Consider the following 23,758-nt stretch of genomic DNA (forward strand, 5'->3'; position numbering starts at 1 on the left):
CCCGGCGCAGGCGCCCCCAGTGCCGCACGGCCTCAGACCTCAGGTGAACTGAAGGAGACTTAGGAGCACGTCACGATGGCCAGTTCTCATCTGGTTCCAACGTCTGCTCTAACCTTCTCGACTTAACACAGGGTCTCCTGTCAACCGTACTCTCTGAGGGAAACTCTCTTCGTTATTTGTGCTCACAGTCTGAAGCCACGGGCTGCAGGCCAGCATCTACCGACCGAGTATGAAAGGACCAGGCTTCCTGGTGACCAAGAAAGAAGCGAGCGTAGGAAGGAATGAGAGGGGCCTGGTTTTGTGCAAGATTTAATAAAAAAACAAACAAAAATAGGAATGGCTGCTTTCAACATTTTCCAGGTTGCGAAAGGTTTACCACAAGTATCTGGGGTGTGGTTCTAAGCGGCATTAGTGGAACAAATACAAAATGCTGTTCTCTGAAGCCCAAAGGTGGTACATCCAAGGTTCTAGGCCACACTCCCCGCCGCAGGCTACCAGCTGTCAGCGCTGGGACCGCAGCACACGCCTCCACGCCTCGTGGCCGGTTCTCTCCCAGGGACCCGCCCGGGCCCTGACCCCACCGCGCAGTGGGCGAGACAGAGCTAGCTTATCACAGGCTGCTGGGCCTTAATACTGACGTGAGCGCGGGGGCGACGGGGGAGAGCCGCGTGCGCTCGGGCGCTCGGGCGCTCGGCCCCTCGGCTGGGCTGGTCATAGACAACCATGGGGAAAAGCTTCGATTAAACACAACAGGGAGTGATGTGAGCAACCCACAGACCAGTCTCTCTCTCACGCATCCATACCGCAGTTAACTGAGGACGGTAACAACGATAACGGTAACAGAAATCGAAGGTGCAGGCGAGGGCGGCGGCCGCGGGCCAGGGAGGCTGCGTCTCAGCTGCAGGGGAGCAGCTAGTCGCGCTCCAGGTCCCTGGACTCAAAGAGCTTCAGGCGATCTTGCACCGTCAGGCCCTCCTTCAGACTCTGGAGGAGAAACAAACAGGCCGTTAGCCGGCGGCCCCGCTTGGCACGGGCGGCAATCCGGCGAGAGGCGCGGCTCGGGGCTCCCGGAGGGTTAGTGGGCGTGCTAGAAGGGCCACGACCCCCAAGGTGGTGGTGTTACTAGACGAGAAGGAAAAAGAAACAAGACCAGTGCTGAGCTTAGGGCTCTCTCTCGACAAGCAGGGATCAGACCAGTGGAGCCAGGAGAGGAGACCCTGCCGAGAACATGAAGATGCCCGCTACGTCCGCATCCACGTCTGGTCTCTCGCGGCCGCACGCTGGCAGCACCTGCTGCACCGATCACAAACCCTGTTGTTGGACTCTCTCGCTGCCCCGGGGATTTGGGAACGTGGCAGTGGGAACACGTCGGCTTGTTTACTGGGACTCTGAGAACGGAAGCCCATCCGTGTTCATGTGGGACCTCGGCGAAGGTGGGGGACAGAGAATTCCCTGCTTTACTCTGGGAGGCTCTTCACAGAGACTTAATTTCTGGATGGGAAAAGGAGCATCACCTCAGAGCACGACTGGGAACGAAGGTGCCTCGCTGCCATCGGATCTGCGTGGCAAGTCCAGGCTTCACCGGGGCCGGCCCACAATCAGCAGGTGAGGCGGAGCCCAGCCTCCACCTCAGAGCAGACCCGCTTCCCCTGGGGCCCCAGCTTCACCCAGGACAGCTCTGCTTGCCTGTATTTTTTAATTTAGATGCCACTGGTCAGAGGAAGAGGACAAATCCACGTCCCATGCTGACATCCATTAACGCCCACGACTGCCTCACGTGCTCTCGGGACTCTCGTCCCAAGTGCGCCTGCTTCAGGTCAGGGCTGCCATCTACACGGCCGCCGTCTACACAGCAGCCAGTCTCATCCAAGGGCTGGGCCCCGTCACCTGCCACACTGCACTGCTCTAGCTGGGGACTTCCCCTTGGGTGGCAGCGCACCGCCACTGCTGAGTCCTGAGGAACAGAGCTTTTCCCTCCGTGCACTGTCACACACGCTTGGTGATCACCCCTGCTCTGCAGCCGCTCACCACAGCTGGGAGGGCAGAGCCTGAGCAGACCCCGCGCTGCCCCGCACCCCCAGCATCTCCGTGACTCCACGCTCAAGACGACCAGGCGGGGGCCTCCATCCCAGAAAAGCCCAGCTGCTCTTAGGCAACGAGCCTTCTGACGTGATGGGGGCTGAGCCTTTCTATCCTTCTGAGGGAGGCAGGTACGGAGGCGACACACGTGAAAGATAGATAGACATCTGTACACATCAGACCTTGTATCAGAAAGCACCAGTGACAGGTTGTTCTTGGGCAACTTAGTTCCCATCTTCCCGTGGGAGGTGCAACGGTTTCCAAATACAATCAGGAAAAAGGGCAACACAGAGCCGTGCAAGTGTCTGTTGACGGCACGTTACAGGCACAGCATCGTGGCTGGTGTCCCTGAGGGTGAACCGTAAGGGCCCCAGCTTCCTCCTTGGGCCAGCAGGGCTGTCCCCACACACCGAGAGCACTGCCCTTACCTTACGTCGCAAACAAACACAACTCTGGGAAACCCCGCGCCTGGGCTTCTCCCAACACTCATCTGGGTCCCGGCCTTGCAGAGAGCCGCAGGCAGACCCTCGTGGGTGTGCCTGACAGTTTCTTCCCTCATTCCTGGCCTCTGCTTTAGCGAGCTCCTGGCCAGCGTAGAAGCTGCCATCTACACGGCAGCACATGTGTGCCAGCACATCTCATGGCCAAAGGCCCTTATTGACAGAGGTCTTTCCACTGATCTTCTGGCCCTTTGTCCAGAGCCCAAAGTAAAGTACGGTGTGGCTTTTGGGATCTTAGTTCCCCGACCAAGGATCGAACCCAGGCCCCAGCAGTGAGGGCGCCAAGTAAGTCCTAACCACTGGACCACCAGGGGATTCCTGCAAAGCACTTTTCTTTATTTCCCTCCCCCGACACATGGTCCGCCTGACGGGGCGGACTTGCTGGAGCAAGGCTTCCCTGGAAGGGCCCTAAGCAGAAGTGTTTGTCATAGGTCATTTACAGGCAAAAGGCCCAAAGCACTCACGGTGAACTTGAAGCAGCTACAGTTCAGCCTCAAATAGAAGTCAACATCATCAACAAGAAAACCGTAAACCAAGAACAGGTTTCCCTTCTGCTAAACAGAACGTTTTTCATGTTTAAAGAAAAAAGCCCAAACTAAGTTTTGAACAGGCCTTAAACCATTTCTGGTGATAAGTGAGCCAGGACTGTAGGGAAATTAACATATTAAGCGCAAACTACTTGGATTTCCTTCCGTAAACTCTCCCTAAACCAAACCCCTCAGCCTGCAAGTGAGCCGGGCGCACCTGCCAGCGTCCCCTGTTCTGAGCCCTTCCTGCTGCCCTCAACTTCCTTATCAGAGAATCAGCGAGATCAGGTCAGCAGAGCTGATGAACCCACTAGGGAATGAGTGACTGTGTGCCCCGGATGCCTGGGCCTCGTCGGAGTCGGGAGCGTCCAGGCAGGGTCGGGGTCAGACAGCCTGATGTTTCTGAGCCAGCGCTCAGCCCCTGCTTCCTGTCTTTGGAGGCACCCGAGGTCCTCGGGGCTGGGAAACGCTCAGCCCCAAGCGCTCGCAGTTATCTTGCTCTACTGAGTGGTTTCCGGAGCTGCATGTGCGAGGTACCAGCTCCCTGGCTTGCTGGGCTCGGGCCTCCTGGGCCTGTTAACAGGGTGGAGGGCGGGGGTACTTCAGCAGTGGGCGGCTCTGTGAACCCTGCTTCCCGACGGAGGGCAGCGGTACCCCCAAAGAACGTGAGCGCACAAACCATTCGACGTGCATGTGACGGGGCCGAGATGCTGGCCCCATGGGCAGCGCACCAAGCTGGGGGACTCCCCTCGGTTAGGAGGTTACAGTGCAGTTAACACCCCACAACAGGTTAAGGAACGTCACGTGGCTCGTGTACGTGCCGGCTGGAGCAGGAGGAATGAAAGTAACCAGAAAACAAGGAGCTCGCCATGGAGGTGTGAGCAGTGCATGCAGGTAGCACCCTCTCGAGGGCGGCGGGCGGGCGGGTGGTGGTGAGAGTGGTTTACCTACACGACAAGGGACCGGGAAGCGGGTCGTTTCAGTTATCCCATGAGACCTGCTCAATTACGGACTGTCGGGGGAAAGAGCAGAAAACAAAAGACACACACACAATAAATCCTAAATGCAACATGCTGGTCACCCCCACCTTCCAACCCACCTTCCCACAGAGGGGCACGCGGGGGCGGAGGGCACACGCTGGGGGGGAAGGGGCGCGGGCAGCTTTGTCTCTCGAAGGCAGCCGGCGTCGGCATGAACTAGGGACATGCAAGGAGCAGTCCAGATGGGGCAGGACCGACCCAGCAGGGTGCCGGTCTGAGGGGATTCACCCGCGCCCTGCTTGCTGTGGGCCTGGCCCTCTGCTGTCGCTGGCAGGAGATGGTCCCACTGCTGGGCGAGGGACACACTCAGTGCGAAGCCCCTGGAACTGGCCCAGCAGGGTAAGCGCGTGGGGCCGGTGAGTTCTGGGACCTTGGGGACCCTTTGCTGCGGCCCTAGGTGGGCTCTACATACCCAGGGGCTGGACCCCAGACTCACCTTGGACCTGATGCTTCTGAGCTGTCGGCTGACACAGGATCTGTCTTTCTTCAGGAAGTCAGGGTTGCTTTTCGACTTCATTATATCTGAGAAGACAAGCAGACCCAGTGCCTGTTTTGTAAACCCCCTGGGAACAGACTTGGGTTTGAAGGCTTCCAAGGCTTATCATCATCACCCACACGTGAGACGTTTCCTTCAGCAACCCAAGAGAATCCCAAAGAAAGAACTGTAAAACACGAGATTCTTGGAACAGCTCCGGGCGCTGGGAGACCTGGAGGAGGCACGCGAGGCCCCGGGCCAGGCTCCTTCCGTTGGCCGGCCGCAGCACCCGCCGCCCCTGGGCTGCTGGGCACACCTGCCGCCCTCCTCCTCCTCAGAGCCCCGGGCTGCTCTGGGTTTTAGCTTCCCACACTTAACGGCGCTCTCCCTCACTTGCTGAGAGCTGTGCGGTGGCCGCACGGTTCAGCCCCCCACCGTGGAGGCAGGGCCAGCTCTGTGCCCCCGTGCGTTCAGAAGGGTCACAGGCTGCACGTGCTCACTCCTAACCCTAAATCCGCTGGCCCCCAGACGACTCCTCGGAAGCAGCCAGTGTCACCATCCCGTCCCCGGTCTGATGTGAGCTTCGCTGCACGTGGCCCGCCTGCCTTCGGGAAGACCTGTAACGTGCCCGCCCAGCAGCGATGCAGACTGGCGAGGAGGGATCCTTGCCGGCCGAGAGGACGCGGGTGGTGAGCTAGGGCATCTCTTCAGCAGGCAGCATCCCCCCATCCCCTCCCCCCAGGGCCTTTTGCAGGTTTTATGGTAAAACCTCAGGATCAAGAACCAGCGAGAGCTGCTTACAGAATGAGTGAATTATTCAGGAAAATGGGAATCACAGCCGGCTGTCACTGTGAACACACACACCGAGGTATGACTGTCCCTCAGGGCAACCAGTGCAGCGTCGGAGGAGAAGGGCTTCCCAACCAGGAGGGCCCGAGAGCCGGGCGCCTGCCACCCCCCAGCTGTTCCCTACCAGGAAGTGAGGCTGACACAGAAAAGGACTCCTCTGCTTGAATCAAGCGCCAGCAGCTCCACGACTAAATCACCGCGAGTTACTGAGTCAGAATCCAGAGCTGGAGGACTCACCGTATCCGGACACGGGGGTGTTTTCCGGTGACTTTTCACCCAGTGCTTCGGTCGCGGCTTTCAGCTGCTCCTTCAGCCTGCTGATGTCACAGTCGGCCTTCGCCCTCACGATGCTGAGCTCTGTGTAGATGTCCTTGTACTTGTCACTAGCGTACTTCTTGTCCTTGGGGACAGAAGGGCAGAGCAAAGAGCAGTTACAGCCAGGCTGGGTGGCCCCGTCCTCCTGGGGCCAGAGCGCTTCGGGGGTGACTGGGGACGGGCCCGGCAGCAGAGAAGGCAGGTTGACCCCCGCCTTCCAGAGGCAGAAACTGGACACAGAGTGAAACAGGCATGGCAGGGCCCCGGGCTATAGCCAGGCTGGTGCCGCCTTGAGCCCCGAGGACCTCCGTGTGACTTCAGGCTGGAAGACCCCTGTGTCTTGGATCCCCTAAGTGACTTGGCCTCCAGGAGCGCCCGCAGGAGACAATAGTGTGCTTGGGTCTTGGGTCCCTGCTCCAGCACACGGCGGGCACGGGGACGGCTCCTTGTTCCTGAAATCTACTCCAGAGCTGCTACATGTGACTCTGGACACGCGGGGCCCCGCCCCACCCAGAGCCCGTCCCCCAGGTCCACTGGTGGGGACGTGCGTTACCCGCAGCGCCGTCTGTAGCTCGTCCTTGAGGGAGCTGATCTCCTGTTTCAGGTACTGAATTTCTGATTCCTTGACCCGCAATAAGACCTAGAAAGAGAGAGAAATTAGAGACTCACGTTTAGGAGCAGAGCGACTGCCAGGGCCTCGAAAGCAAAGACTGAGCCACACGGAGGACTCCCCTCCACACGCCAGTGGGCAGGCAGCTTTCTCCCTGTCCTTGTCAGGAAGAAATGGCCGAGACCCCTCCTGACCCGAGAGCCTCGTCCTCAGCCTGGGAGCTCCTGGCACAGAGCCCAGGAAGGGGGCCTGCAGAGACCTCAGGTCAGCCTCTCCCATCATTTAGGAAGAGATGCTTTCATAAAAGAACACCCTATACATAAAAAACAATCATTCTGACTTAAAATGAACCTTCCTGATCTTGAGTAATACAGCCTTAAGAATCTCAAGCAGCTGCAGTGTTCACATAATTATTCAATGTTTCATTTTAGTTGGTCAGTGTTTGTGACGTGGTAGAACAGAAGGGCGGAGGGCAGGTGAGTGAGGACGGGTTAAAGGTCCCTGTGGCCTCGTGAGGGGTCCCACGCTGCCTGGCAGCTAACTCTTCTCTTTTGCGTCCTGGCATGACTCAGGTCTTTCCAGGTTCTCCCCCTCTTGCTGTCCACAAGCTAGAGGCCCACCCCGCCCCAGTCCCCAGGTGGGGCTCGTATGATGTGAGCTGGTAAAGAGGGACCTGGCTCTGAGCCGTACCTCTAACTCATAGGCGTCCTTGCCCTGCGTGAGAGGTGACCCAGCGGCCTCGCCACCGGCATCCCCGGTCAGCAGCGTCCGTAGCCGTGAGATTTCGGCAGCCAGGCGGTTGTTCAGCTCCTGGGGGACAGCAACACAACCAAACAGGGTGCTCTACAGAGCTGTTTGGCCGCGAACCCAGGGCGCGGCCAGGGGAGCGTGCAGCACGGGAGGCCTGCAGCGGTGCCTGTGCACGGTGGCATCCCAGAGTCAGTGTGGACACCCTGGCCAAAGCCATTTACACGGCCTAGTGCTTCTGTGGAACTGCAGCTGCAGAATCCATGCTCCTCAGCCCCGTTCTGTCACCGTGACTAGTGTTAATCAGTTCCAGGGTTTGTGCCCCTGAGTTTCGGCAGGATCAGGACCTCCTGCCACCCTCACCACTCACTTTCTGTACCTTCTTTCCAGCTAGCAGGTGGTCGTCTTAGGCCACCGCAGTGACCAAGCAGAACCAGTCCTGCCGGAGTGTCCCCCCCATACGGGCAGCTGTGGGCCCACAGAGGCCTCGAGCCTGGGCCAGGCCAACGTGGCTGTCTCCTCAGTGCCGGGGGAGGACGAGTGGTCTTGTACCCACAGAGAAGCTTTTTTCAAACTAGACCTAGACCTACCTTGAGCTGTTCCATTAGCCAGGATTTTAAATGTACCCCAGTTTTCTAAGGAGCAGGCACATTTTAAGAGAATAATCTGACAGAATCAAATGTGAGCAGCGTTATGGTCTCGACTGGGAGGTGTTTAAACACGGTCCCAGCCGTGGGGACGGGAGACCTGGACCCGTGCCGCCCAGCAACAAGGGAGGAGGCACAGACAGACATCTCGGAGCCTCCAGACCCCGAGGCCGGCAGCCGGCTGCGGAGCGGGAGGGCTCAGCGCCAGCAGCTGCAGGGGGCTCCTGCCCACACCCCGGTGACGCCAGACGTCGGGAGACGCCTGCAGATTGGGGCCCCAGGGCGGCGCACCTGGTTGTGGGCGTTGAGCTCCTGGTTCTCGCGCTGGCACTGCCGCAGGGCCTGCCGCTCGGCCTCCAGCGCCTGGGCCAGGTGGGCGTTCTCCAGGCACTTCTGCGAGTACTGCTCAGAGAGGACCTCCAGCTCGCGCTGCACAGACTGCAGCTCCTCCCTGGGGAGAGGGCGCTGCTCACTCCTCTGCCCTCGCCCCGGGGCCCAGGCCTCTAAGAAGCTCAGGGTCGCCTTCGTGAAGCCTGAAGGACGCCGAGACCCACACAGCGGAGCGACCGCGAGCAGAGCCCTGCACCTTGTGGTCTCGAGTGGCCGTGCAGCTCGGCGGCTCCGTCCCTGTCCTCTTACCAGCAGTCGAACAGCCCCCACTGGCGGAACTCCTCTCCCCGGGTCAGCAGAGGCCTCACCCACGCACCCCAAAACACGCTGTGTCAGACAGAGGTCAGACCTGGGACCGTTTCTAGCACTAACTGTGCCAACTCGATCCACGTTCAGAAAACCAAAGCCTCGTGTCATCGTTCTCGGCCACGCTGGACTTGGGAAGGGCTGATGTGGAACCGACACCCCCTCCAGCCGAGGTGAGCTGCTCCCGGCCGCCTGCCCACCCACCTGCGCCCTGACTGCACCGCACGGGAGCCTGGGAGAGGGGAGACCCTGATTCTGTGCGCTGCGGAGCCCCGTGAAGGCTGGCTCTGCACGGCCCCCGCAGCAGCCAGTCGCGGGGCTCCCAGTGGCACGAGTTCCACTGAGGGCAAAACTGAAGAGTGGCCGTGCTGGTGAACGCTCCCCATTCCCTTGCCTCTGCAAAGAGAACTGGCGCACGCACTTCTTAAAAATGTAGGGGTCGTGGCCACTTCTGCCACAGAGCATCTGTGTCACACGCTACACCGCGTGCCCTCCCCACGAACTCCTGAAGCAGCAGCAGCTGAGGGACGGAAGGAATCTGGGGTAGCCTCTGAGGTCGGCCCTGAAGATCCGACAGTATTTATAGAATCTCCTCTGCCGCGTCTTATTCTTTACGTTTTAGTAACTGGTTTCCGTCTGACTCCGTAACAGGAGCCCACTTGGGCCATGAGAGCAGCGGCCCTGAGCAGCCTCAGCGCCCACGGGCCTCCACCCGCGCCACCCTGGGGACCCGAGTCTCTGTGGCTCTTACAGGGAAGGTGCTGCCCCGCCCCCGAAGGACCTCCCTCCGGCCCGGCCCCCAAGGGCCACCTCCGCTGACTCACAGGTACTGCCGCCGCAGGGCCTCGATGTCCGCGTTGACACTGCTGATCTGGGACCGCTGGCTCTTCTCCAGCTCCCGTTCCATCTCCTCACGGTGGGCATTCTTCATGGCTTCGATGGCTGTGGACAGGACGTGGCCGTCAGCACCCACGGGCTTGGGAGGTGAGACCGACAGGAAGGCGGGACGTCCCCCCACTGCTAATGCCGGCCCATGGGCAGCTGGGCCGGGAGGATTCCCGGGGAACTCCCCCACGAAAGGGATGCAGGTGTGTTTTTTCCTTGACGTTAACAGAAAACCAAACTGATTCAATAAATGTCAGTGTTAAATCCAAGTATGAGTTTGTAAGACAAGCAGGCTTTCAGGCTGGCCTGTTTCCTTAGTGCCAAAATCAAAAGCACCGCAGGATAGTTACATGAACGGAGGGGACACAGGCCAACGGCCCAGGGCTCAGTCTGGACGCTCTGGGCTCTGACGGACCAAGGGCCGCAGGCAGAGGCGTCCGCTGCCAGAGAAGTGCCAGCAGACAGGCTGATGAGACCAGGGCAGCCCCTCACGAGCACCAGGTGTGCCGGCGGCCACGGAAAGCAGGAGTGCTGGCGCGGGGCTCTCGAGCTCTCAAAGGGCTCCTCAAACCAGCCTTTCCCCCAAGGGAATTGTCAAAGAACTCTCGTGGGTAACGAGGCTTCAATCTCAGCCGAAAGGCACTGAGAAGGCCAGTCACTGCTCAGAGCTGTGCGTTCAGCTCAGGAACACCCCGCTGCCCGTCCCCGGGGTTAGCGGCTCCCACCTGAGATGGTGGCCGCGGTCTCCTCAGCCAGGAGGCGGTCTTTCTCCTCCCGCAGTTTCTCCAGTTCCCGCTGGTGCTGCCTCTGCAGGTCTTCGATCTTCTTCTGGTGTGTTTCTTCCATGGCTGCAAACCCTCGCTCGCACGTGGCCTGCAAGGTGCACAAGAGGCTTTACTGACTTTTCTTCTGCTATTTACTGAACAGACCTCAGCCCTGCCCTCCAGGCTCCTGGCACAGAGAAGGTGCTCTCTCGAGCTGAGCCCCGCGCCAGCTGTCTGGAGACTCACTCTGCTCCGGCGTGTTTTATGCTCCCAGAGCACTTAGATAAGGGTGCCTGATTTCTGTGGTTGTTGTGAATCCCATTTCTCTGTAGAAAGAGTTGGTGTCGTGGGCAGGAAAAGGCCGCAGTGGAATTTAAAATAGCCAATCCTGGACCTTTATGGACCGACAGGAGGGGGGAGGACAGAGTGAACGGGCAGAGGCTGGCCGCGTCCGGTCTGAGTTTCACAGCCAGACGCGCTCAGCACCGTCACACACTGGGCATCAAGCACAGTCATGAACAGTAATGTCTTTGTCAGCTGCAGGGAGCCAAGGCCATCCTGTGAGTGACGGGTAGTGGGTAGCCCAGTGCGCGGAGCCAGGGGGCCCAGCCCTGCCGCTGCCCAGCTGGCCGCCCTCACCGGGTCACTGAATCTCTCAGGCGTCCACTGAGGAAATTAGGTTAGGGTGTACGACTTTCCCTTTTCCTTCGGAAGGAGTACAAAGAGGGGGCACTAATTAACGAGTGCCTCTGCTAACTGTACCAAGACCCACGACGGAAGAGCCGCTCTCCAAACCTGTCTGTGCCTTGCCGCAGCCTGGCGTGGTGTTTGGCCTAGACATGGGTGCGGGGAAGGACACAGGCGTGACCCAAGAAGGGCTCAGACCACCCCACACACCCTCACTGTGTAGTAACCCAGGCCTGGCTTATCAGAGTTGGTCTCGTCGATGGGGTGGGTATGAGGGGCTGTTTTGTGCGTGGAGGCACATTTCCTGTCTAAACCCCTTGCAACATCTGTTTCAAAGCAGGGATCGCGCCTTTCACTGATCCTTAAAAACTCGAAGAATGTGGCCATGTTAATTCCAAATCCAAGTGTGGGTGGGAATCCCCCTCCCAATCCTGTACTTGCACATGGATCAAGAAAGGGTACCAAGAAATCCAGCCTCCGTGTGCAGGCACCTCTGTCTCAGCCCCCACGGTGACTGAGAGGCCCTTCTGAGACTCTCCAGTCAGTATTTTTCAAACTCACGGTCAGAGTCTGGACTTCCCCTGCGACAGATTTGCTTCACCGGGGAAGTGGTCTTAAGTGCTATCCGCCACTGACTGGGCGTTTCTTCTTGCAGGGGCTGCACCTGGAAGCTGCTGTCTCCTCTCAGTGCCCTCACACCCCGGGACACTGGAGGGTCCTAGCGCTGCCCTCTCGCACACTGTGGTTCAACGTGGACTCTTGGTTAACACATAGCTGCGAGGTCTTAGTTTGATTTGAGGGCTTTAGAATAAAGATAAGGGTCAAAATTCTTCCTACAGGAACACTAAGGTGTCTTTAAAGACTGGCTGCTTCCTTGGAGAGTATGTGTGTTTAAAAAACGATTAATCTAATTTTTAAGCCAGTAATCCCTGGGATCGATCAAAGTTCCTCGGCAACCACTGTGCAGAGTCATGAGAAAGAGCACCAGCCTTCAGCTGTCAGAAGAGGGGCCCTCAGGCCAAGACCCCAGTCTCCCTGACCTGGGCAAAAATCTGCACAAGTAACAGCTGTCAGCCGGGCCCCGAGAGAGCGGTTTGGTTGTAATTTCTGCGTGTCTCACGGGGCCCAACAAGAATAGGCACAGGACAGAGGATGCCGCCCACAGCAGGCAGCATCCAAGCCCCAGCCTGCATCACCGCCGGGGCAGAGCCTGCCCCCAGTGTCGGCACAGGGCTTTCCTCCCTCCCAGGTTCGTGCCGATGGGCGTGAGAGCCAGTCTGGGCCTTGTCTAAGTTGCCTGCTGCGCAGACGCGCTGGGTGTTGTGGGAAGCGGCCGGGAAGTTACTTTCAATGTGGCACTGGCATGCGCTGGCCGCACGGGGACCGTGCGGCACTTTCCAACAGCCCTTGAAGCTTCCTTGGGATCCAGAATAGCCTTCAAAAGGTTTGGACTGACTTGGGAAAAGAGCAGTGGAAACGGCCTGGCAGGTACTAATGGCCCGCCTGCTTGTCGCAGCAGCGCCAGGCCGCCCTCAGTACTGGACGCAGTGCCGGCTCACAGCTGGAGGACGGGGCTGGGGACTGAGGGCACGGGAGGAGCCTGGCGTCTACCGGATGCAGCTCAAGGGGTGGCGAGAAGCCCGAGAGGACGAGGCCCAGAGCCCAGGCTGCCTTGATGGCTCCACACAGCCCAACGCCCCAGGGCCTGACACGTCACCTTGATGCGCCAGGGCCTGGGAATCCTGTCTACCAAGGTGGGTGTGAAACGGGGTGGCGGTGTGGTGGGAAGGTCACTTCTCAAAACCCCTGGAGCAAATAAGGCTGTGCTCCCTGTAAGAGCAGCCGTTCCCACGCAGGGTGCCCACCAGACGTCTGTCCCCACAGAACTGGGGTGGGAGTGGCCCTCAACACCCCACTGCAAACACTCTAGCCTTTGGGAAGCCCCACTCTGCTCTCCGGGGACAGCTGGAAGGCGAGGACCCTCCCCAGGTCCAGGTCTGCACAGCTGGAGACGGGGGCAGGGGGAGCTTCCCCACCACCCTGCCTCGCCAGGCCCTGCTGGGACCCCACCGCCGCCAGTGGGAGGTCAGCGGGGAGCAGCCCATCAGCTCCTGCTGCTGTTCGCTGACTTGGAGCCAAGAACCGCGTCCCAGCTCCGCCTGCACTGGACGCCCCCCGACCGCTCTGCTTCGAAACCTTGAGGCTCTCAAAGTCCCTCTGGCGCTCTTCCCGCAGCGAGGCCGCGCCACCCGCCAGGTCCTTGTGCTCCAGCGCTTCCCGCAGGACGTCCACCTGGGCCTCCAACTCCTGGACGCGCTCCTTCAGCCCCATCACGGAGTCGGCCCCCGCCTCGGCTGGCCGGCTGGGGGACGGGGGTCCGTGGGCTGGTGGGGCGGCAGGGGGCCGCCCCCGGTAGTGGTGCAGGGTCTCCTGCAGGCACCGCAGCGTCTGAGAGTAGTGCTGCTGCAGGGCCCGCAGCTCCTCCTCGTGGATGGCCTGCAGCTCCCTGATCTTGAGCTGGAACTCGTCCTCCAGGGTCTGCACCTGGCCCACAGGCTGCCTCTCCAGGTCCTGTCTGTCCCCGGCCACGGCATCCAGCCGGCTCAGGACGCTGCCGCGCACAGCCTGCGGCGCACCCTCCGCCTGGCTCAGCCGCTCCCCTGTGCAGCTGACCTCCCACTCCTCAGACCACCCTCGTGGGGCAGCCAGGCTCTCGCCGCGCTCACGCTGCCCCTCTTCCGGACGCCCCTGCTGCTGGTCGAGCTGGGCGACCTTGGTCTTGAGCTCCGCGTTCTCCCGTTCAATGGCGGCGATCACCTCCAGGTATTCGCTCTTCTGCTTGCGGAGAAGCTCCTCGTACTCCTCCCTCAGGGCCCCCACCGCTTGCTCCTGCCCCTGACAGGAGGCCCCACTGCCCGACCAGGACTCCCTGTAGCCCCGGAGCTCCTTTTCATACTCCAGCCGGATCCTGCAGGCTGTGTAACACACCTGAGCCTGAATAATCGCATCTTGAACTAATAAGGAAGAATACTGGCCGAGGCCTCCCAGGCAAGCGCTACGGGAGAGATGCCGGGATGCCTGGAGAAGCTTCTGACAGCCTCGCACTGCCTCCACAGAGAGAAGTGAGGTTAAAGTGGCAGAGATCTCTCCCAACAGACTGGCCTTATCTTTAAGCTGCAGGGCGAGCTCTTCCTGAATAGCAACCAAGGCCCCAGAGCTCTGGCTGGACAAGGGACAGAGAGCCGGCGAGCCAGCTGGGTCCTGATGACTCGGTACTTCTTCCGGCGGGCTCCCAGTCCAGGACACCTGGACACCGTCTCCGGCACCTGCTGGAAGCTGGAGGGTTTCCGAGACCTGCAGCATCACTCTCTCGAAGTCGGGTGTCTGGTAGGCCCCTAGGATCTCCCCCAGCATGCGCTTGTGCTGCTGCAGGGCTGCCTGTGTGCCCTGGAGGGTCTCCTGGATGCTCTGCAGCCTGCGGTGGAGGGACCCCCTCGCCGAATGCACGGCGAGGCTGAGCTCCGCCCTGACCCACGTGGCGTCGGCCAGGGCGGGGACCGGGGCTGGCGGGGCGCTCGGCTGCCCGCCTCCCGAGGCACGGGCTGCCTCTCCGCCCAGCGTCTCCAGGTGCCGGCTCAGGGACTCGACCTGGCTCCAGAACTCTCCATCCACCAGCACCTTCTTGGCCCAGGCATCCACTGGGGCCCCAGGACAGGCCACGGCACTTTCGGACTCCAGCGGCCACTTTCCGGACTGAGAGACCTCGAGGAGCACGTGCGAGACATCCGAGCTTGTGTTCCTCAGCGAGTCTGCTATCTGGCCTATCAGCGTGGCCTCCAGGGCTATCTGATCAGAAAGGAGCTGGAGCTGTTCCTGCTCGCTTGGCTCCGGCAGGTGTGCTGGCTGCCGTGAGGCCGCTTTCTCTTCCTCCAAGAAGCCCGCCTCCCCTGGGGGAGCCGGCTGGTGACACAGGGCCTGGATGGCGCCCACCAGCAAGCTCTCCAGGCCGGCCAGGAGCCCCGCCCCTGCGTCACCCGGCAGAGACCGCAGCTGTTCTCGGCAGCTTTCCAGGCAAGCCAGGGCCTGGCTGTTTTTCACCTGGAAGTCACCGAGCTCCTCGACGTGGTTCTCAACCACCTCCGCCCTCGCCTGTCTCTCCTGCTCCAGCTGGGAGGCCAGCGCGGCGACCTGGAGCAGGCTGGCACGGAGCTGCTCGCGCAGCTGCGCCTCGGTGCCAGCCCACTGCTGGTGCAGGGCCAGCAGGGCCTCCTGGCTCTGGCCCTGCTGGCTCTCCAGCTTCACCGTCACGTCTTTGAGCTTCTCCTCGGTGACGTAGAGCTTGGTCTCCAGGGAGTGGATGATGGAAAGGTAGGTGTCCGAGTCGCTGGTCGCTGGGAGCGAGCCGGGGGTGGCCTCCGACGACATGCTTTCCTCCGAGGGCGAGCGGTCCTGACTGGTGTCAGAGGATGTGCTGCTGGCCCAGGTCCTCTCAGACCCGTCAGGGTGGGTGTACTTTTGGCACTGGATTGTGGAGAACCGGATTCTTTGCCTCTTAAGGCCGGGTGCTCCCTGGTCGGGTTTTGAGGTGCTCTGCAGGTGCCCCTCCCTGTCGGACGCTTCCGACCTTGGGGGCACTGGGCTCTCTTCTCTCCTGGGGCTGCTGTCCCTGTGCCCCTCCCCCGGGGCAGTCCCCGGAGGTGCGCCGGCAGCCTGGAGCTGCGGGCCCGAACGTGCGGCGCCGTCCTCCTCCTCGGCTTCTTCCAAGGAGCTCCGTGGCTCCTCGGCGTCCTCTGAGGACTCCCTGGCAAACTGCCTTACGATCTCTTCCTTTGCCTGGGGCTTCACTTCTGTTTCCTCTAAGCTGCTCCCCAAGGCAGCCGTCTTAACCAGCACATCCTGGAGATCCCGCTCTTTCCTCTCGAGCGCCTGCGCGTGCGCGTCCTGGATGCGCCTCAGCTCCTCCTCCTTCTCCTGGAGCCGCGTGTGCGCGCCCTGGAGCTGGCTGGCCACCCTCCTGTAGGAGTGCTCCAGGCTTTGGTAGTCGGCCTCCCTCCCCTTCAGCTTCTCCTGAAGCGCAGCCACGTCCCCGTCGGACGAGGTGACGCGGCCCATCAGCTCTTGGAAGCGCTGCCGGATCAGGTCCCGCTCGTCTCGGAGGCTCTGGACGTGCTCGGCCAGCTTCTGGATGCTGGCCTCCTTCCTCTCCAGCTGCTCCTCCAGCCGGCGCACTGCCTCGCTGCCCTCGGACTTGGCGCTCAGCTTCTCCTTCTGCAGGACCTCCATCTGCTGCTCGTGGTCCTGCAGCCGGTCCTCGAAGGCGCTGGCCCTGTCCTCCGCCTCCTTCAGGCTCTGCAGAAGCTCCCGCTTCTCCCGCTCACAGCTCCCCAGCAGCAGCTCGTAGTTCCGCTGCAGCTTCTCCTCCATCAGCCTCTGGGCCCGCTCGCTGGCGCTGAGCTGCTGGCTGAGGTCGGCGATGCGCTCCTGCAGCCGCTGCACCTCCTTCTGGCGGTCCCGCTGCAGCGCCTGCTGCCTCTGCAGGTCCCGCAGCTCCTGCGTCCTCCCCAGCAGCAGGGCCTCCGCGCTCTGGAGCTTCCGCTCGCTGGCGCGCAGCTGGGCGCTGAGCGCGGCTTCGCTGTGCTGCCGCTCCTCCAGCTGCTCGCGGACCTTGTCCTTCTCCAGCTTCAGCTCGCCCTGGAGCTTGGCCAGCGCCTGCTCCTTGATGGTGAGCTCGGCGGCGGCATTGCCAAGCCGCGCCTGGAGGCTCCGGATCTCGGCCTCGTGGTGCCGGATCGCGTCCTTGGCCTCCCCGTAGCTGCGCTTCAGGGCCTGGATCTGCCGCGTGATGAGCTCCTGGCGCTGGCACTGGGCCTCCAGCTCGCCGTGCAGATCCTGGTTGACTCTGTGGAGCCTCTGCCAGGCGCCGGACGGGGAGGTGGCCACTTCAGTCTTAAAAAAACCGATGAAATACGGGTTAGTAACACTCGGCCTCCCAGTTCTGAGTGTCACACCTCTGGCCAGGGTCAACCACAGAAAGGCTCCTTGGTGGCTCTGCCTTTTATCCTCTGCACAATTTTTTTTTTTTTTTCATTTAAAAAAAAGAAAAACAACTAACAAATCGTCTCATTTTTTTTTTTTTGGTAAGTAGCTGCTTCCAGGTAAACAGAAAACATGGACATTAACATCAAAACAGCTCTAACCGAATAGCTTCTAGGAGAAATAAACCAAACAAAACTGAATAATGGAGCACACTGATAAGCAAAATGAAGACTGAGGGACAAGAGACTCCAGCGAGAGGGACGGGCAGGAGCAGAGCAAAGCGTCCGTTTGTTTGTTTTGCAAAACAAAAGGCACGCAGCTCCAGACCACAAACCCCGCCAAAGCGCAGGACCGGTGAGGATGCCACTTCCTTCTGGGACAAGGAAGGGAGGCACCGCTGGCGGATGTCAGCGAGGTGACATCCGAAGCATTTTCCTGTGGGAGGTGGAGCCCGTCCTCTACAGTAACAGGAAGAACTAATCTCTACCTGCAAGAAGACAAAACGCAGGGGAAAACGCAAACCATGGAGTAAAATACGAGAGTTAACAAAACAAACAAACCTTTGTGGCATTCAAAATAAGAAAGTGAAGCATGCAGAAAATAAAACACAATTGAAAGAAAACTCCCCAAACTAGAAGGCATGCAGAGTAGACAGAACTAACTAACAACGCAGGAAAAAACAAGAACGTGAAAGGAGTGAGAACAGCTCAGCCTAAGCACTGGCCTGCCTGTGGCTCCCTCCAGGTGTGCTGGTGGGGAAGCCACAGATGTGACACTCAGTTACGCAAGTCAGACACTCCACGTCCACGCCCTGCCAGCTCCTCCTCCCGGCCGTCAGCGCGGAGCCCACCCCCAGCGGCTGACCCTTCTCACCCTTAACCCCAAAGCCCCTTGCTCATTCAGACTTTCGATTGTAAGAATTTCCAAAGCACGTAGGGAGGTTAAAAGTAAACTGTCCTTTGACCTGGCGGGGAGGTGCTAACGTGTCAGCTGACAGACGGGCTTCAGTGCGGGCTCATGCAATCGTCCGGCTCAGACACGGGACAGGGTAGCAATGTTCAAACTCTGCTGCCAGGATCTTTACCACCTGGTGTGAAATGAGCGCGTGTAGGATGGTGGCCCAACCAGGGTTTAAAAAGAAGATGCTTCCCAAACCTGCGGGGTCTGCACAAATGACTCAGAAAGCCCCGGAGGGAGACATGCAGGAAAGAGGGGTGCCCCCCCCCCATCACCAGGTTCCGGTACCTCAGAGTCTGAACTGGGCATGGCGACAACTATGGTTGAAGGGCTAAGGAGGAGGGTCCAGGGGACACGGGGTGCCCAGGGTCATGGCCAAAGCTGGGGGGGAAAGGAAGGCAGAAGAAACGTGCCACAAAAAGGGCATGGAGAGAGGCCGGAGGGCAGACTCTGCCCAGAAGATCCACTTGGACCAAGGAAGCCGGTGTGCTGCAGTCTGGAAATGCTGACGCAAAAACTTATCACAGAGATTCTGGGTTCTTTAGAGTCGGAAGAGCCCTCAGGGACGAAGTCTAGGTCTACACAGGCAAGGAGGCTGATGCTGCGGGGGAGGGGGCACCGGGTTCTGGTCAGTGCAGGACCCTGACTTGAACGCTGTGCCTTCAGCCTTGGCCAAGAGCTCGAGTTCTCCGTCCCATCGCCCTGCCTTGCTTTCCCCTGGCACTCATCTGTCAGTCACCTCTCCCCACTGCACACTGGCTGAGAGGGCAGGAGAGTGTTGTTTTATACCCCAGAACTAGAGCAGGGCCTGAAACGCTGCGGAAGAGTTGGCTCACACCGGCCTGCTCCATCCAGGTGACCTCCTGCCTGGCAAGATGCCTGTGGCATGCCCGCTGCTGCCTGGGGGGCGGCACTCTGGCACAGAGGCCTCTGCAGGGAGACGCTAGGTTTGGCCTCTCAGCTCAGTACTCAAGACTGCTGCCCCCCCTCCCCTCCATGCCACTGGGCAGGTTGGCTCAGGGCTGGGCGGCCATGTTTCCCCCTCAAACTTCAGCCTAGGCGGGAAGTAAGAAGTGGGGCCACTAGGCTAGTGGTGACAGTCCCAGGCTGCCCTGTAGGTGTGGTACAGACACGGTCAGGGGCAGGGAACCAGTTCTAGCTCTGCCATGCGCTTGGTCGTAAGGAGGCATGTGGCTATTGCTCAAGTTCTTAAATTTGTAAAATGGGACTAATGCTGCCGTTGTAAAAAAGAAACAACATGCAAACATGTGATATTGATGATAAACGTATATTGGACTCGTCGGGAGCCAAAGAGAAAGACTACTACTGAAAACATCTGAAACACCCTTCGACGTAGAGGGCTCAGGCAGATCCTCCAACTTGTTGCACAAGGAGGAGACCCAGGCAGCCCACGGCCCAGGGAGCCCGCTCCAGTGGCACAGGAGTCCAGAGGCCTGGCGCTCGGTTTTGCACGTTCCTAGCCTGCCTGGGTCCTGCACACTGAAGCCCGAGGGCGCCTGGAGGGCCGTGGCGGCCCCTCAGCCCTACCTGCAGCACATAGCCCTCCCGGGCGCTCTGCTCCCGGCCCAGAGCCACCCTCAGCTGGTCCTGCAGCAGCCGGTTCTGCTCTAGAAGGTCTGAGGCCTCCTTCTGGCTCTGCTCCAACTGTTGGCAAAAAGACACACGTTTTTAAGCAAAATGGCGGTACAGGAGCGGCAGCGGCAGCACAGGCGCCCGGTGCTGTGCCCGATTCCAGCTGGGCTGGAGCTCAGGGGCGCCTCCGAGGGCCTTGCCGGCGGCCACACCTGGGTGGACGTGCTCGCTGGGTCTTCAACCAAGGTTCCAGCTCAAGCTGTGAATCGACCTGGGCACCCACATAAGCTCCACACCTGCTTGAGGATCCACCAGGCGTAGACCCCACCAGGAAATGAGGACTTTGTGCCCCTGTCAGAGGGAAGACTGCCCACTGGGTCCTTTGGGTGTCCTCAGCGTGGCCAAACACGCCCGTGCTGCCCCAGGGCAGTCCTCGCGCCAGGCTCTACCTTGGCTTCTGGGGAAACCCTGTTTGACCAGCTGGATACGATGGATTCCACATAAAATTCTGTTTGCGAGAAGGGCTCCTCAAGAATTGAGCTGCTTCACACTCTTGCTGTCAGTGGCTGTGAATCCAGCCGTCACCCATCTGCCCCTTTCCGGAACGTTACCTACGTGCCCCCAGCTGCTGGGCCGTGGTAAGCAGGGAGAGCTGGGTGTGCAGCAGACTGTGCTGACCGGCAATGGGGACCTTGGTTTTCAGACCTTGCTGTCTGAAACAAACTCAGGGTCCAGTGTGTGGCCTGCTGACTTGCAGGCCCGTTTTGGCTGTTTAGAGCAACGTGAGTTTGAACTGTTACTTTCCTCCATCTTGCCTCTATTACTGTATTCATAGGCGTAGAAAATGGAAAAAAAATCCAAGTGTTGATGTTAGTGATAAACGTCAGCCTCGTGAATCTAACCAAATAAGAAGAGGATGAGAAGCGAAGGCAGGCCAAAGTGGCCAATCTGTGATTTAGTTAGCCACTGAAGTCAAGCGCACACGTGAATCGCATCCTTGAGAACTCCTGAAAGGCAGGTGTTAACTCCACCTCCTTGGCCGTGGAACCTCTGTTCAGACTTACAAATCCACGGCCCAGCTTTTGCAGACTTGATTTCTGGGTACTCTCCTCATGAAGGAAAATGTCACGTTACAAATGCAGGGACCGGCTCACCCACCTCTGTATCCGGAGGAGGCTCATGCCAGGCTCACCAGCCAGGCCCGTCCTGCCCCCCCAGTACCTAGAACGAGCTCCGCCTCCTGCTGCCTGCCCGGCACCCGTCAGGTCTCCCTGAGGGTCGCAGGGCTGCCTAGTGCAGGCGGAAAGCTAACTCTGTTCACGTGCCTCTTCCGCCCAAAGCCTCTAGTGCGTGGCTGAAGCAGGGCAGACGAGGCCCCACCTGGCCTGCAGCCCACCCGCCTCATCTCTGGCACCTCTGGCTCTCAATGTCAGCGCCACTCCTCTGGTCTCCGGAAGGGCCCGGTGCCCTCCCTGCCACCCCCCACCCCAGCATGCCTCAGGCCTGCACTGCACTCGGCGGGGAGGGGGGAGGGGGGAGGGGGGAGGGGGGCTGTCGCGTGTCTGTCTGCCTGAGGGCCTGCAAGCCCCTGGGTGCCGGGAAAGGTGGCGGCACGGAGCTGCCCCGCCTGCGTCGCCCGGCCATTACCTCCTTCTCCAGCACAGAGGTCAGCTCGGGAGTGGACAGTCGGTCGCTTCCATCCTCGGAGGAGGACAAGTGCAGGGGGGCGATGGGCACTTGCTTCTCCTCCCGGAGGGGGGTGGTCTCCACCTGATGCCACCGCTGCTCGATCTCCACGTGCACGTTCTGGGTCCTGAGGTCGGCGGTCGCGGGCGGCCCCGGGCCCCGGTCGACCTCCATGCGCAGGGCCGTGTCGTCGATGCTGGGCCCGTCGGCCGCGTCCACCGCACCAAAGCGCTTGCGCCGTTCCTCCCGCCGCCGCGCACGCTCCCTCTCCAGCTCGCCGGGCTCCGCCTCGGGCCGGGGGGTGGCAGGCCCCGGGGCGCCGGCTCTCTCCTGGGCCAGGGCCTGCTGGATGGGGCGGAACTCGGCCCAGTCGAAGGTCTTGGAGCGGCCCTCCCGCCTGCGCTCACGGGCCCGGCTCCGCTTCTGCTCGGGGTCTGGCTCCCCGGGCTCCCCGTCCTGCTTCTCCCGCAGCCTCGTCTCCGAGGGGGAGCTGCTCCGGTCTTTGCCCTGCGGCAGCGAGCTGGGGCGGGGGGGACAGACAGCTGGTCAGGCGGGGCTCCCGGCGGCAGGGCCCAGCCCCCTGCTGTCACCACACGCCTTTTTCTATGCGGCTGTGGCTCCCGCAGGGAAGGGGGAGACTCTGCCTTCACCCACTGACACGTCTGTGGAGGGAACCCCAAGTGGCACCGAGTGGTGACGGCAGAAAAGGAGCCGCAGACAACGGCCCAGAGGTTTCCCGCAGGATGACAGTGGGGGGCCGAGAGCCCCGTCAGGCTGCGCCGGGCACGGCCACACGCACACAAGGCCACGTGGGAGGTAGACCCCACGGCACCCAGGCACCGGGCCGGCGGTGACGGAACAAGCGAGACCAACAACCGCTTCCCTCGAAAGGCTCATGGGCTTTTAATAAGCAGGTAAGTAACACGGTCAAGTCTGTGTTTTAAAAAACCACTCCGGGTGGCTGGCGTGACAGACGGATCAGAGTGATGGCCCTGGGAACACCTGTGGGCCCGTGAGCTCGATGGCCCAGGTGGCGCCCACGAGCCGGCACCAGGCAGGGGCTCACTGGACAGGACTTGAGAGGACTTGGCGGCCCACCCGGGGCAGAGGTGAGCAGGAAGCAGGACACTCGAGGGCACCTCCGCCACCCCGGCAGCCGGATGCGCCTCCCCCCACCTGCCCCACAGTGGAGGTCCCCGGGCAGGGTGCTGCAGGGCACTGGTCGTGGCTGTCCGAGGCAGAGGTCTCCGGGCTCCAAGGGCAGAGCCTGCGACCCTGGCCCAAGCCCTCAGCACGGGGTGGGAAGCCCCGCAGCGCGGCGAGGGCTGGGCCCCGGGGGCTCCGGGAGCACCTGGGCTTCAATGGCGGCCGAAGAGAAGGGAGCCTGCAGAAGAGGCCTCCTCCCCGTCCCGGGAGGCGGCCCCGGGAGCGTCCAGGCCAAGACCACACGCTTGCACACAGCTTCTCCAGAACGGACCTTTTCAATAACGCCACTGAACTGAGAGCTGGCCCAGGCCTCCGACTGCATAAGCCATTAGGATGACATAACAAGCTGGGCCCGCCACTATCCCCAGGAGAGGAAGCCCCTGCGACTCCCAACCAGACTTGAGGGGGCCGCGGCGTACAGCTCGAACCCACACTTCTGACGTCTGTACCCGCTTCCAATAACTTTCCTGGGACGTGGCCTTGTTGCACTAAAAAAATCCATCTTTTCCTCCAAGTATAAAAGCCCACACAGAACAAACTGGGTGAGGCAAGCACCCCGGCTGTGAGGCGGCTGACCCTGGAGTACACTGCTCGTCAGGAGGACGCTGTCCCCGTGGGCCGCGGCCCCAACAAGGAGGGCAGGCGCCTCTCCCAAGCCATGTGTTGCCTGAGCGCGTCCTTCCTGCCCTTTCTGAGGCCAGAGCCACACACCTGCGACACCCCAAGGCTGACGAACCCCAGCCGGGCCCCGACCCACCGCACGCGGCCTCCTCGAAGTGCCCGGAAAGAGCTTTGGTCTCTGCTCCTGGTCGTAGAGACTCAGGAACAACCAAGTATCCTGTTCGTGCAGTAAATGAAGGAATGAACAAACAATCGAACAGACAACACGGGACGGAAGGACTAGAGAGAAGAGTCCTCCATTTAGGGTCCCTTCCTGCCTTCTTGTTCAAAGAGGTGCAGGTCACTAGCAAGGAGGCCAGGACTTGACCAAGGTGTGAGGCCGCCCTAGGCCAAGGAGCGCTCCGTGGGCACCAGGGTCGCCCCCTGGGCGCAACCTCCAACACGAGAGAGTCACTCAAGAAACATTTAAACGACCGGACCGAAAATCGCAAGCAAGAGGCTCTCAGAACCGGCGAAGGTGCCGAAGCCATGAGGGTCAGGGGGGGCAGAGTTCTCGACGTCACAGCACCAGCCACACACACGGAGCTTCTCTGCTTTTTGTAAAATGAAAACTTCGGGTTTCTAACCATCAGGGCAGGAGGAGGAAGGCGTGGGGCGAATCACGAGGTTTATGAAGCATGGATGTTGACACGGGGAACAGTTTCCCAACCTGGCCTCCAGCACCAAGAGTTGCAAAGAGAGCTTTGTCACAGCTGCACAAAAATCCAACAGATGCAGGAGTGAGGAAGAAGGATCAAAAAAAGGCAATGCTAAGGTGGCCTGTGAATGCGGCATCCGG

General features: G+C 60.6%; 1 protein-coding gene across 3 annotated transcripts in view; it reads right to left on the reverse strand.

Moving 5' to 3' along the window:
• Positions 1 to 293: 293 nt before the first annotated feature.
• Positions 294 to 23,758, reverse strand: part of MPRIP (myosin phosphatase Rho interacting protein) — a 128,106-nt gene continuing 104,641 nt past the window's right edge. Inside the window, exons 14-24 of one of the 3 annotated variants that reach the window (XM_068530315.1) lie at positions 21,055 to 21,613; positions 19,363 to 19,479; positions 10,096 to 10,243; positions 9,310 to 9,427; positions 8,081 to 8,240; positions 7,086 to 7,205; positions 6,339 to 6,425; positions 5,708 to 5,870; positions 4,583 to 4,668; positions 4,058 to 4,118; positions 294 to 984 (exon numbers count right to left, since the gene is read on the reverse strand). In XM_068530315.1, coding sequence (XP_068386416.1) covers positions 4,086 to 4,118; positions 4,583 to 4,668; positions 5,708 to 5,870; positions 6,339 to 6,425; positions 7,086 to 7,205; positions 8,081 to 8,240; positions 9,310 to 9,427; positions 10,096 to 10,243; positions 19,363 to 19,479; positions 21,055 to 21,613 — 1,591 coding nt within the window. In that variant the 3' untranslated portion in view covers positions 294 to 984; positions 4,058 to 4,085. Of the gene's footprint in view, positions 985 to 4,057; positions 4,119 to 4,582; positions 4,669 to 5,707; positions 5,871 to 6,338; positions 6,426 to 7,085; positions 7,206 to 8,080; positions 8,241 to 9,309; positions 9,428 to 10,095; positions 10,244 to 13,017; positions 16,768 to 19,362; positions 19,480 to 21,054; positions 21,614 to 23,758 lie in introns of all 3 variants that reach the window. The other 2 variants (XM_068530316.1, XM_068530317.1) reach the window with 2 other exon arrangements.

This window comes from Eschrichtius robustus, chromosome 20 (assembly GCF_028021215.1).
Source record: "Eschrichtius robustus isolate mEscRob2 chromosome 20, mEscRob2.pri, whole genome shotgun sequence".
Taxonomy (NCBI): domain Eukaryota; kingdom Metazoa; phylum Chordata; class Mammalia; order Artiodactyla; family Eschrichtiidae; genus Eschrichtius; species Eschrichtius robustus.